The sequence below is a fragment of the Opisthorchis viverrini genome, assembly GCF_000715545.1.
Source record: "Opisthorchis viverrini unplaced genomic scaffold opera_v5_83, whole genome shotgun sequence".
Taxonomy (NCBI): Eukaryota; Metazoa; Platyhelminthes; class Trematoda; order Opisthorchiida; family Opisthorchiidae; genus Opisthorchis; species Opisthorchis viverrini.
This window is the reverse complement of record NW_008751739.1, coordinates 563,694-577,631: the sequence shown is the minus strand read 5'-3', so window position 1 is coordinate 577,631 and position 13,938 is coordinate 563,694. Positions and strand designations below refer to the sequence as shown.

General features: G+C 44.3%; 2 protein-coding genes across 2 annotated transcripts in view; one reads left to right on the top strand and one right to left on the bottom strand.

Annotated features, from left to right (window-relative positions):
- Window positions 1-5,373, bottom strand: part of T265_04803 (hypothetical protein) — a gene marked incomplete at both ends in the record, with an annotated part of 10,072 nt that extends 4,699 nt beyond the window's left edge. The window contains 2 exons of the mRNA XM_009169641.1: window positions 66-258; window positions 5,246-5,373. Of these exons, the coding sequence (XP_009167905.1) occupies window positions 66-258; window positions 5,246-5,373 (321 nt within the window). The remainder of the gene's footprint in view (window positions 1-65; window positions 259-5,245) is intronic.
- The window catches only part of T265_04804 (hypothetical protein), a gene marked incomplete at both ends in the record, with an annotated part of 53,056 nt that overhangs the window by 33,976 nt on the left and 5,142 nt on the right, over window positions 1-13,938 (top strand). The window contains 4 exons of the mRNA XM_009169642.1: window positions 3,245-3,369; window positions 4,944-5,101; window positions 7,142-7,209; window positions 13,257-13,403. Of these exons, the coding sequence (XP_009167906.1) occupies window positions 3,245-3,369; window positions 4,944-5,101; window positions 7,142-7,209; window positions 13,257-13,403 (498 nt within the window). The remainder of the gene's footprint in view (window positions 1-3,244; window positions 3,370-4,943; window positions 5,102-7,141; window positions 7,210-13,256; window positions 13,404-13,938) is intronic.

The window sequence follows — 13,938 nt, the reverse complement described above, 5'->3', positions numbered from 1 at the left end:
TCCAAATGCCCTGAGTGAATGTCTGGAGGTGTAGGCACCTCGGGATGATTGTGTTAAGCTAGCACTAAGTCCCTTCCCCGTCCACCTTTCTCTTTTCTTCCCCGTCCACCTTTACTCTTTTCTTTACAGATAGGTCGTGTTTGTACGGCAGTGAAGCATTGGTGTTGAACACTGATGTCATGCTGTCGATGATGATGATGATGCACGCGCCACGAACACGTGATTCGGTCTTGTGACGCGTAACACGTCACCTGGAGCCTGCACTATGAGGAAGTTGTGGATGGTTAGCCAGAGCTCACGTTTGCAGCTTACGCAATCTGAAGCAAGTCATTGGAGTGAATGTCAGCCACAGAACATTGACAAACGAAACCTTAGGTGTCCCCTAAGCCGTCTTGTAATGTCCCACGAGGTCACAGTCGAGAAAAATCTGACTTTCTGGGTGAACTGCAACTTTGCAGGTGTGAACGATCGTTGTGGATGTTAAAAGTGTGCACACCTCAGATCTAATTGGTCTGGCGCTATTCATCAGTGAATCTTTCAACATACTTCTTCCGTGCAAGAGCTTGAAGCTTTCGTTGAGCTGTAATCATGACGTTCAAAGATGCAACGAAGTGAAATAGCTTTCATCAAATCAAACAACGCTTTCGTTTTGATGCTGAATAGAGCAAACAGAACCTAATCCGTTCACAAAGTTGAAAAAGTTTCTGGTGGCCTTTACTACTAACATTCAGAAGGTTAAGAATTCCTTTTACGCCCACCGTCAGGTGGACAGTTATTTCAATTGGAAAGCATAACAGATCTTGCCACTTACATCAGAAATGTGGTATCATCTTGGTGGTGACCAACAGTGCTGTAATATATGAACAACTGACGTGGTGAATGAGGAACAGGTGCTGCAGATGTAGTGATACGTTCTGTGGAAGGACTAACACAAGTGACAGTACTACACTCGGTATTTTACAGGTTCCAGCTTAGCTATTACTCTCAGTATGCGACTCGTGGCTAGTACCCAACCAAGTCTTTCAGGATTGTCGGAGGAGTTAGAAACGGGAAAACTGTGATTATTTGCTATGATTCGCCGAAAGATTAGATTTTTGTGTTATCCGTGCAGTAGATAGGAGCCGTTCCACTCCCCTATCCACTTTGTGTTTTAGGACGAGCATAGAAATAACGTACTTTCTCCACACGGATAAGCCCTACTTGGTTGTGTTTCAGAACAGTGGGTACGACGTCCAATTGTACAACTGGGGATAGCGAAATACACTCATTTGCTAACGAGAGGCTTGGCCAACTGACCGTTTTTCGCCACTTGTGTACAATTTAGCGTTCAAGTAAAACATGAGATTGACGGAAACTCGGGGACTAGACCAACCTGATGAGCCCCAAGAAGAACGAAGCCGGTCATGGGTCGTATTGACTGACTCCTGTAGTGATGACTTCTCAAATGTCACTTATCTGAGAAGTCGTCACTCGACGAACCAGTCAATACGTGATCACGCAATGTAGTTTTCGCGATCGAATGATGTGTAACTCCATATCCGAGTTAATCAGAATGCTAATCAGCCGCTCCTGGTCAAACGTTCCAATCGCCAGCCCGGTGGTCGCTGGTTCGGAACTCCCTGGAACTTCGTTAGGTGGGCACTGTCGATGATTTTCAACAAGGATCAAACAGCTATACAGTGCTTCTTGGCTTTTCAGTATAGTTTGGCTTCACTCACAAGACGAACTCCCCGTTGAAAATCGCTGAACACTGGAAAGAAACTACCCCGAACAGGGATGTACAACTAGCGAATCGAACCCAAAGCAGTCAGATCGCAGTACAAATTGAGAACGGACTAAAGAAAGAAAACCAATGAAAATAGAAGTCGCCACAATAATCAACCAAACTAGGGGAGAACAGGCCACAACTGATGCAGCTCAGAAGACGGACCAAAACTACCGAAAAGAAAAACTGCAGACCACAACGCAAAACAAATCACAAACAGACCAGTAACATTACGAGTACGATACCCAATCTATCCAACCACATAAGTATGTATCAGATGCTGTTTGAAAGTCACATAAACGCACGCAGGTTAGGTGGAGGTAGCCACTCAACAGCACACTGATGATACCACCTCAGTTGATAACGAGACATTTTCAGGTTGATTACCGAGCTCGGCGAATAGGTCAACAACCAGCTGATCAGCGACCTTCCCACCTACCTGGAACTTTACCCCTTAACTTTTAGCAGTTTATTTTTCCTTTCCCATCGAAATCGATACACTTTCAAAAACTTCTTATAAATTTCGATTTACACGTCTTCGAATTCACTGTTTCGGGTATTTCAGTCCTTTCCGGTACATGAACTTCTCGAGCTCCGGTGTTGAAGCACATGTTCTCACACATGTGCACACATGGGCGTTACTGCTGCCAAAGCTGCATACAATGAGGCTTAGTTTAACGCGACTATCCCAAGCTCTTTTCTGCATGGAGAAATCGCCCTCGTATCTGTTGTGCCATAGTGACCAGCCTTAAAGGTTGGAGTCAAAGTAGACTCGGCCCTGTTGTGTGTGGTGTCCTCGCATTCAGCGAGAAAGCCCATCAGTGACCCTGGAAAAATGGAAATGTGAAAAGAAGACTTTTCCGTTTCACTGGAAAGGTGACGCAGTGATCTTTGGATACGTTGGAAGGGCAGACGTGACCGGCCCTGGCCACCAACGATAGTAATGAGGTTCATAGTCCCCTCGGCCGACCTATCCGCCACCGTTAACTCCTGTGTACGACAACGAAGACTAGCATAAGTAATCACATGCTCATTATCTAGTGGTCCGAACAATAGACACCTGCGCGTTTCTGTTGCACGTGCATACGTTCTGACACGCCCTTTTTGAAATTACTTCTTTTCCGGTGTAAGGGACATCACATCTCCCGTGATGCAAATAGGTTTGGCATCCTGCGATTTCATTCCCATTTTGGACTCGTCGTTTCTTCAAAGAAGCTCTCTTGAGGACATCACTGTACAACGTCTCTACTGCAGCCAAATCCGCTTATTTTTAAAAGTCACAGTTAAGAGTAGCAGTGTATTTCTAGTAAGAACCCATGAATGTGTTTCATACTTAGATGGACTTCACAACACACCATTTTTTCTTGTCACCACAGCGTTCGAGAATCAGTTCCTCTCGTAATATGCCCTACGGTACGCTTCTATCATACCGCATGACCACGACTGCTTATTGTTTTCGTTTCACCTATCCGGTTTCAGATCTTCACCACTGGAGTTCCGTGGTCGAACTGAACCTTGGCTCTAACCGCCTGACCAGCTTGCCGGCGGAAATAGGTGAACTACAGCACCTGGAAGTGTTGGAATTAAATTTCAATCAGTTGCGCGTAAGTTGTTGGTTTTTCATCAAGTCACGTGACTAAAACACGTGTCGTTTGAACCTGCGTATGTGATCTTGTCGAGTTGAATCGCGCCAAACTCCGCCTAGGTGTGGTTAGTTAGCGGGACCACATAATGGTCGATAGCTGGAGCCAATGTTTATTGTGCTGCATTGTCCATATGTGTTTTGAACCTTACACCCCAGCCTATACTGATCAAGATGTCGGTGTGATCGCTTGCCAATCCAGCCCCTTCAAAGACGAATACCTGAATAAGGATCTAGCCACGTGTTTTTTACATAACTGCCAACTTCGCGGAATATTTGCTAATTGAAGTGATCAATTAGCGGTGTCTCCTGCTTGAATTACTGTTGATGGCCGTGAAAAGCGATGCCTCACAGCGAGCGACAGACTAGATGAGTAATGAATTTACTGGAAGACACTAACCTTGATACAGTCACCTAAAATAGATTGTTTTTGTATCGAATCTTGAAGATGGCACCATTGCCGCTTACAAAAGTATATCCCATTATCATCCCGAGGAGATGGCAGCCTAACTTTTGATTGTCCCTATGCCTTAGGAGTATAGCTTTTGTCTTCACTGTATGAACAGTGCCATTGAAACAAACATACATAAATTAATTTTTTTAATGTGCTCCTACATGTTTACATTGTATTTCGGCTACTTAAAGTTCCTCTGGATCAGGAGCACTGAAAGAGTACACTCCAATTAATGTGAAGCGACTTTGCTAGATTTAATTCCCCACAGTAGATAAACTTGAGATTCGCTCAAACCAGAACAACCTAATTAGTTGACTCAAACTATCGACAAGGCGACCAAACTCTGCTCTCTTCGGTCCTACTATCCCTCGGTTGGACAACATTGTCTAACGGACAGCCGACTAGTTTCAGTTAAGGTCGGCGCATTAGTCTCGGCACGAATTGCTGTGCGGCTTTCTCTGGTCACAGGCGAGTTGTTTGCCTGGCGTGAAAATCAGCATTTGCTTTTTATGGAAGTTTATTTATTAGGGTTTCGATAATCTTGCTAAGTGAAAATTTAGTGTGCGAGCGCTATCTGTCTTCCAAGAGAGGGAAGAGTCCCCAGAGGTTGAAGCAACTGATTCCTCTGTCAGCTGCGATCATCCCACGATTTTGTTCCTGCGGTTTCCTTTTTTTCCAGCTAGACCTTGTTGAATGCTTGCTTGTCCTCGTACTCCGAAGTGAACGCTTTCGGCTCCGCCAAATATACATTTACTTGTTCGTTCACCACATATTAGTACTCATTCAGTAAACGCTTGGATGGGAACCTTGCTACATACCTCGATCCGCATCATTTACTGGCAAGAAGCGGTTCCGGTACACTCACTAAAGATAGAAATTCAGGGAAAACACGAATAGCTTGTAGTACTTTGTATCACATGAGTGTCCGTCAATTGGAAGCAGACAGAGTAACCAAATTGCTCCACTTCTTTCTCGTTTGTATCCCTGGACTACTTTCTACTCATAGAGAGTTGAAGTTGTCAGACTCAACCATCCAGCGACAGGTTCATACTAAATCGCGACTTTTGTCCATCCTATTACAGGTTTTGCCGGACGAGATCACCAAGCTTTCAAAGCTGCGAATTCTTGGGCTGGATTCGAATGAACTGGAGTCTTTACCAGAGGACCTTTCGGGTTTGGTTAGTTTACAGGAGCTGAATGTTCTCTCCAATCGATTGACAACGTTCCCCCGAAGCGTAGAGTAAGTGATGGTAGATACCGTTTGAGTTTCGCAGCTTGCTTGATCTGTTCCTAGCATTCTGAGTTCTAGACAATCAACTTTGTTTTCGAGATAGCTCAGGGGTTAAGGACTAAGCTTATTGATCGGAAGGTCTGTGGTTCGAACCGAGTCTCTGAATCTCGACTGCTGTTGTCTAGACTTGGGCAACTTGACAGTATCTCAACCCTGGTGCTTTCTCCGGGCGGCATGGCCACCATGCACTGAAAGGGTCTTAAGCTGAGCGATTGTTGCATGGTTTTTAATCGCTTCAAACACAAATGACTATAGTTTTGCGAACAGAAACACGTTTGATCAGTAAAAGTATGCTCTTCAGGTACAGTTCTCGTTAGCCTCCTTTTACTTTTTTTGAGAAGTGGTTTATCTTTCAGACTGCGAACTACACGTCTTTCACTTCCGTTAAACCCACCAGATAGGTCTCTTCTAAAGGATGGTCCTATGGAGTCAACTGAGCTTCAATGATTCAGTTGAATATGGTCTCTTCTGACTGGTGGTTTCCTCGCAAAATAACTTTCGATTCTTGTATTTTTTTGTATCCTAATCGTACGCAGTAGGCTCGTGGTATTGCAGAGCATATTTCACCTATACTAAGGCTGGATACGCAGAATCGGAATTGTTGGATAATTAGGATCGACTGTTCATTTGATATCAGCACGAAGTTTATTCAGTCAGCCGATCACCCAAGTCTCTCACAGCACTACGTTCTTGAGGTGACAGACCAAAACGAAACATTCCTACTTAGGAAACAATCTTGAGCCGAAGGTTTCTCCATTCGAAGAGGTGAACTCCCTGCAACTATGCAAAAGACGCCGATTGCTTCGATCAAAGGGGAGATTCACAATGACAATCAGTGCCTTTTGTCACTTGCTTGGGTCTATACGTGACGTCCACGAGATGGCTATGGCAACACTCCTAGATTATGCAGTTGCACCACTGGCTTCTACGGACATGGTTTGATTTGGGTTGACCAATAGTGTCTCCAAGTAACATCACTGAACATCTACCATGGCTGCGGTATGTAGCATTGAAGCTGAACAGACAATAAAACAAAATTTTACGGTAAATATATTATCCTTATCTGGTACAGATGACTATGCTTTCCTCTGGTAGCCTGTCGCTCGTGATCATGAGTTTTCCTCCAGAAAAAGCCAAATTTGTGCCATTTAGACTGATAACACAGTTAACGAATGGTATACGAAGGTTTTTTATGTGATAATCCTGGCGTGCGCCGGGCAATATTCCTCCTATCTGGCCATTCTCTACCGCAGAACGTTCCGTGGTCTTTGTTCGGTTGAAAGCGTTGATAACATGTTCAGTAAGCAGACATCGTCGTCGCCTTCTGCATTTATCTGTAGGCTCGCAGACTGAAACCTAGTCGGGTCGATTCGCACAGTCCTAGCAAGTTACACTAGCGTTTTGGGTATTTCGATGATGTGAACGCCCGATCCGTTGACTGAGTGGAACTACCTGAATCTTCAAATCGGCTACCAATTTCCGAGAATAACAAACCTGTTTACACGGTTGCCCATGGCTGTCCGTTCGGTTCTTTTGTCTTTCCAGCCTTCTGCTCTATCTCATTTTCATCACCTATCCCGACATGTATCTGTCGCGGTAATGACGCGTTCCCCAAACTGATTCGTTTATCCATATTCTGTGTGGGCTGGATTGTTTTGCTCAGTTTCTCAAATTTCGAAACCTTGTCCTCACCATCGATTAGCGGCTAGTGTTGGGTATTAACAATAATCGCTCAGCCGTGTCACCCTTCTGGTACTTAGCTGCAGTGTCCCCAGTAGGAAGCACGGGGGCTAGGATACTGCCAAGCCTAGACAGAATCGGTCGAGATGCAGTTGTCGGGTTTGAACCACGGACCTTCTGGTCAGTAAATGACCACTTTAGCCAGTGAGCTATCTCGAGCTGGTGCTGGATTGTCCTACCTTCCAGATGTTCTTCTCCCCTTTGGTCGACTGCCTTCTCCATCATTCTCTACGTGGTTCTTTCTTCCAGGAACTTGCCAAAACTGAAAGTCATCAAGGCCGGTGAGAATGATATACAACGTCTACCTCCAGAATTGGGTGAGTGGGCTCACGTGACCAAACTGTTCTAGTCAGTCGTGTCTGTTCCGCGTAGGTGTGTAACTATGGCAACACTTTTGTGAAGTTGCCGCATCACATGAGGTGCGACCACAGGAGGTTTCTTATTTTGGTTGCCAAGACACTTGCTTCCTCGGTCAAAAAGACGAAACAAGAATGATTACTTTAGTTTCCGACGTCTCTCGTGAGAAATGTCATTTTTATCATCTTTTTAAAACAGAGCCCAGCCGAACGTCTTTTTGTCATCACGCATTCGGTCCGACCACGTTTTGTGCACATGACTAGACGTTTTGGGAATCAAGCAGCTCTTGATCAAGTTCACTTACTCCTCCCCGAGAACAGCTCCACTATGGAAAGGTTTTTTACTGCAACCATAGTTTGTGGGATTACGTTATGTAGAATAGCACTTTCATCGTGATGAAACAAGACAAGGTCTGTAAGTTTTACAATTATCTGAATAACCTGAATCCAAACATCAAGTTTAGTATGGAGATAGAGTCAACTTTGGGTACATTGTCATCTTTAGACTACATGATGCAAAGTCGAGATGAAGCTAAAGACCACAGTGTATGAGAAGCCAATTGGCACTGGGGCGATTTTGAGCTACTCGTCTGCCCATCCGAAGTCGGTATTCTCCAATATTGTCTCATCCATTTATAGCCGATTAGGGGCTTTATGGACAAAGAATGCTGTCCAAATTGAAGCAAAAAAACAAACTTTGGGGGTAGTGGATATCCAGCTAGTTTAACTAGATGTCAATTGCGAAAGGTGTTGTTACCGGTCGCAAAACCTAACAGGGAGTGGATTGGGACTGCTGTTATTCCATATGAATTAGGGACTTCGGAGATCGTCCGAAGGGTTCTAAACACAGTTAAAGAGTCGCTTTCCAGAAGGGACTGGTGCAATTGAAGGATCGCCAGCGAACATAGCCGGAGATTGTGTCTATAGAACTAAATTCAATGACTGCACTAATGTATACGTAGGACACGACCAGGGAACTTCGCATCGGAACGGGAGAGCTCAGAAGAAAAATAAGCAGACCACCGAGAAACGTAAATGAATATCAAGCGTTACTGCATGGATATGCACTGAACATAGGACACAAAGTAGATTTAGAAGTTATTGAGGACTACGGTCCACTTCACAGAGACCGACGGCCGAGGTGGTGGAAATCGTCAAGGATCCCAGTGTAAATAGAATATAGAGCATACAACTGGCAATCGTGTGGAGGACGGCTTTAGATCAGCTGGGCTGACGCTTGATTGTGTGCGGCTATCAGAAAGAGGGTTCATCAGCAGAAGTAGCTTAGATCTGAAGTGCACTTAACTCAACTAAATTGCCGTAGCACTTACAAACCCACAGACCAGCGATATCTACAGGAGGCATCCACGATTAATCATCATGACTTATCTTGATTGTCAAGCAACTCTTATAATGATTTACCTCACTCTTTCGTAAATGCTGACTTGGATTATGCTCTGTCCTGTCTCGTACTGGTCACAGTAGCTGCAACTGAGATTGCACAATATCACTTAGTTTTGTCGCGGGGGGGGACTGCATGTGACTGATCATTAGGTTCTTTCTGACTTACCATAACTGGATCTCCCAGTACCTCGTAAGATCGTATTTCTGGAACTTGAACAGGAATTCTGGTTCAATTTTTCGCTGCCTGACTGAAACACTGTGCATATGTCACTGATAAGCGGTGGTTTTCTCCATCGGGAGCACCAATTCTTCACAGATGCATCGATTCACTATGAACCCTTATTAATGATTGTGTCCAACGTACACATACTTTGAGTTCCCGTCGTATTGTGAGGAAATTTAGCGCGATTTACGAGAATGGACCGCACTACGAAACGCTGAGGTCTGATTCTGACGGAATTTGGGTCTACTATGCTTGTTTCCACCATACTCGGTTCGGTGTTCTGATTTATTTCAGCGTTTTCTCTCGGAAACTTATTGAAAAACGAAACTATGAACAAGTTCTGTGTTAAGACTTTAACCCCCAATGTTCGGACATTGAAACGTAACTACCAATGAGTGGGTGGTATGATACAGCAGTGAATGACCTAACTGAAAATCACTTGTCTATGTATACTAATCAAGATGTTTTTGGATGAAGAATCGATTTTCAGCCATCGGAACGCAACTTTGACTGTGGCTTGCAGAGATACCGATGAAAGTTGCATGGTTAATTCGGCTTCAGTTGGATTCCCAGCGTCATGAGTTGTTTGCTACTAGTTAGGAAAAATGGGCTTCGTTCGGCTCAAAAACAGTTGGTTATCGTGGGTTTCTCAGCAACTATTGGGGCAACTTGGTTCCTTGTTTGCAACCATTGAGTTCTACAGAACTGAGCCCAAGAAAACAGGTTTCCAAGTAAACCCAAGGCAATTGCGCACAACTGAGGTGGCATCGAAGTTCTCCGGGTGGCGATGTTCAGCAGACGTTCTTGCAGATTTCCATGTAATCACACTACTAACTACCCACTCCCACCTGAGGAGCAATGTTTCATCATCATCATCATTGTCAGGAGCAATGTTTAGGCCGCGGAAACGACTTTCTCTTGAGATTTGTTAAGGATTCCCAATAAGCTCAAACAGCCGTGAAGTTCTTTTTGGCTTCTCAACATTGATTTGAACTGGTAGGATGAATTCAGTGGGGAATGAATCAGTGTCTTGAATTGTTGATAAAATTGGATTTCTGCGTCTCCTCAGTGAACCACAAGCTCGCAACGAACAGCGAATGGATAATATGTTGAACTGGTAGGATGAATTCAGTGGGTACGGAATCAGTGTCTTGAATTGTTGATAAAATTGGATTTCTGCGTCTCCTCAGTGAACCACAAGCTCGCAACGAACAGCGAATATTTGGATAATATGTTCGTAAGGAAATGGGGGGACTGCTCACTGTGTTATTCCGACTAGGCTGCACAGCAGTGGCGCTTCGTCAGTATCTGTTTGGCCTCCAGGTTTCGACTTATACTGACCGTTTGTGTTACACATAGCGGCAGTTCACCGCGGGCGCAGTCATTATGTCGCCTTACTGCCCTTGGTGAGTCTCGTTCAGCGGTCTAGTAACCAAGCCACATGGGTCCAGCTTTGTGTGATGAATCTTTTCAGTAGTTGAACCAATAAACGAATAAGGAATCCCGCAACTAAACAAAACTTCACGTGGGTCACAGTGTTTCAAAGGTGTCAGTCAAAATATGGATATACCATCCCACGGCTTTTCAATAGCCGAGAGCAGCCTATGTCAAGGAACAAGTGACTGATTCAAAGTGGAAAGCCAGAAACTGGACAGCATGCTAGCATGTGAGGTCTCATTCGTCTAAGTTTTCATGCGTCCCGTTGTGTGTGTACTCCGTAGTGTTGGGGATGTGTGTCAGGCATCTTTAAAAAGCTGTAGTTAACGTTGTTTGAAGTATCCTATTTAATCCAGGCTTAAACACATTACATTACTGGCTATTGACCTCACTCAGTATTTCTCAGGATTGATTGATCGATTTCCTGGCTTGCTTCATAATGCACCTCGCCAAGTTTCTCTCACGTGGGTTTTGTTGACATTGTATATGAAAAGAATGGCACTATTTAGTTCGACATCACAAACGCGATCTAGTATTAGGATATTCGCACTGCAAAATCTAGTCACGTGTCTGCGCTTCCAAGATGAGACCCATAAGTTGCATGGTTTTGACGATTGGCTAGCAGACTGAACGATACATTCCGTGATCGCTAGTTGTTTTTTTAATTTTTACTTAGTGCTGCCTTCATTCGCTGCACACTTTCGTGCACTTAAGCTCACACTGCCAAGGCCATACATATGTACTCTTGTATCTAGACAGCCATTTGAACTACTCAGCAGACCAGTCTGTTCTCGAGCTAGGGAATCTAACCACCTAAAACTGGAATTTGTAGGCCTGACGAAGCTTGTGAGGCACACGCACATTAGTTCTTCCTACTGGTCGTCTCTTGTCTCAGTGCCTCCCAATGTGTGATAGATCTGTGTGCATTCCCGACTTTCTTGTCGTTGTAGACCGGTCAGTGGTCATCGCGGGCACAAGTGTAGCATCAACATATATATTTCACCTACCACCAATCCTTTTACACATGCTTGACATGATACGCTTCTCGCGTAGCCTGTGCGATTAAATTCATTTCCTGTTCCCCCGCGAAGAAGATAATCTGGCGATTAAGGTGGTCGGGACATTATTGCCATACTTTGTTTGGTTGTCTACGCTTCTCGCGTAGCCTGTGCGATTAAACTCATTTCCTGTTCCCCCGCGAAAAAGATAATCTGGCGATTAAGGTGTTCGGAACATTATTGCCATACTTTGTTTGGTTGTAAATATTCTATTATTACAACAACCGTCTGGTGGTGTACGAAACAATCTGCCTCCTCACTTTGTTTGTTTTGGTCCCTCAAGGCTAGACATGCGTATGAATGCTGTCTTTAGTGCTCTACGGCATATGCCACCTGGTGACGAGAATGAAGTTGTCACATGGCCAATCATTGATCGCACCTGATATTCCTGAGAATGACATGCCATCTATTACAAGTTGGTCGGATGATTTAAATACAATTGATAGTTTATAATGATCATTCATCCCTTTCATTCACTGGCGAGGATAGTTGGGTCTTTCAACAACAAGCGGCCTTTCTCGCAGCAAAGTTACGGACATTTGGTGCCTGAAACGATTTTGTTTGACTACATGAATTCGCCGTGGCTACACGCCACAAGTCATAGAGTAAGGCCAGACTGGCACTCCCCTAGGCCACCCCACCACCACCCTAGGCTTTGGGTGCCACGATCGTAGGTCAAGTTGCATTCAGTCTGGCATTCACTGGAAGACTTCTCTACGTCGCGCTACTATGGATATATATCCCGAACTAGTCGTCAATGGTTCGTTGTGTTCCATATTCAGGGTATTCCTGACACTAATGGCTATTGTGACGACCCATCTGGTGAGCTCTGATGTGCAGTTTACTTTGTTTTCCCGGTTGATCGATGGTGTGGTCTGTTACTTTTGGGTGTTACTCTGCCGTCGAGCAAAGCAACCGATCTGGCGATACTTCGTTATTGCTCAGGTACTGCTTTGCGAGACACCTGAGAGTTAAAGAAGAGCCAGAGTCCCATTTTTCATTGTTGTTTATTCACGATCTAGCCCGATTTAAAAAAAAACTGATGCACAAATCGTGGCGATTGACTCTGCGATTCCAGCTGTCCTAATTCAAGTTATGTTTGGTCCCTGTGTATTGTCAATGGTACGTTCCGACTAGTTTGGTACACAGTCCATCATAACTGGAACTGTGTTACTTGTAGTCGTCTGCTGTAAATTTCAAGAGTGCCGAGCTCAGAATTGTTTGCATTGATACCTCCGTACAGCGGTGAGCACTACAGTAGTCACTTCTCTATTTGATCGTATCTATGTTGTGACTCTTATTTCAGTTGTAACAACTATACCTTCGTTATCATCACTAGTTCAGCCGTTTCCCCTCAGAACAAAATGGACGTAGAGGTGCCGCCCAGATTTGTTTTAAGTATCGGACGTGCAGTAGGCTAGAACACTATGGCTTTCGTTCCAATGCAGTGACTATCCTCGGTCGGCTCCGTTCACGTTCACCGTGAGGGAACTTTTCTGTATTCCTAACTCTCCTCGTCCCTTGGATATTCACACTGGTAGTTATCGTGCGCCTCGTTGCGGAATATGGTCTACTGGGCAAACGGCAGACGTAACAGCCGGAACCAGTTTCTCTTTCTCTCCCCATGCCAAGCGCTCCCTCAACAGCGCTTAGGTTGGTAAATCTCTTTATTCCGTTCTCATCTCAGTATGTTGGTGAAATAATAGTTATTATTATTAACACTAGTAATAACTAGGACCATAAAAGTTCACCTCGCTTGTATATTACAATGCAATTCGATTTGCTTATAGAGATTCATCATATACACCAACTATATTGCACTTTGATTCACGTTCAGTCTTTCTCATGTCATGTTTGTTTGTCGTGCTTATTTTGCCTTCTCACAGGTAATATGTCTGCCTTACAAGAATTGCATCTAAACGACAATCTGAATCTCAACAGCCTACCAGTCGAATTATCTCTGTGCAAAAACTTGAAGATTTTGTCTCTGGAGAACTGCCCTCTTCGCGATATCGAGCGCAATGTTGTCGAGGGTGGATCCGCAATGATCATTTACGTGAGTTATTCCCGCTGATACCGTTTGATGTACTCGAAATCAGATTTTGATACCTTTAGCACTTTATGTACACCCTCGCTGTAGGGATGTTTTTGTGTTCAGAAACTTGACGTTTGTATGAAACAGCCGCATTACTGCCTCTTTTGCAATACCAATGCTCTAACTTTTAAGATTAGAGAACCTGTCCGTTCTTCGCCCATTGTCTTGTTTTGGATGTTCAGCCCTAAACGCCTAACGCGGCGTAACAGTTTTTCACCGGGTAGCGGTTGAGCATCTCATCCAGGTTGGAACGTTTGTGGTGGTAGTTAAACTTAGGTTGTTATCCACCAACCAATATATCTTCTAGTAATGGGAATGAATTTAATTCGCCAGAGTGAATTACTCAGTGATCGGACGAGCAAACGTCAATGAACCCTATCAAAGAATACCCGGAAATATGAACCGCTTGAATACTAAGCTAGTGTCTCTTTGTGCAAGACGAACTTGACATTTGATCAAGAACCCTAAGTAAT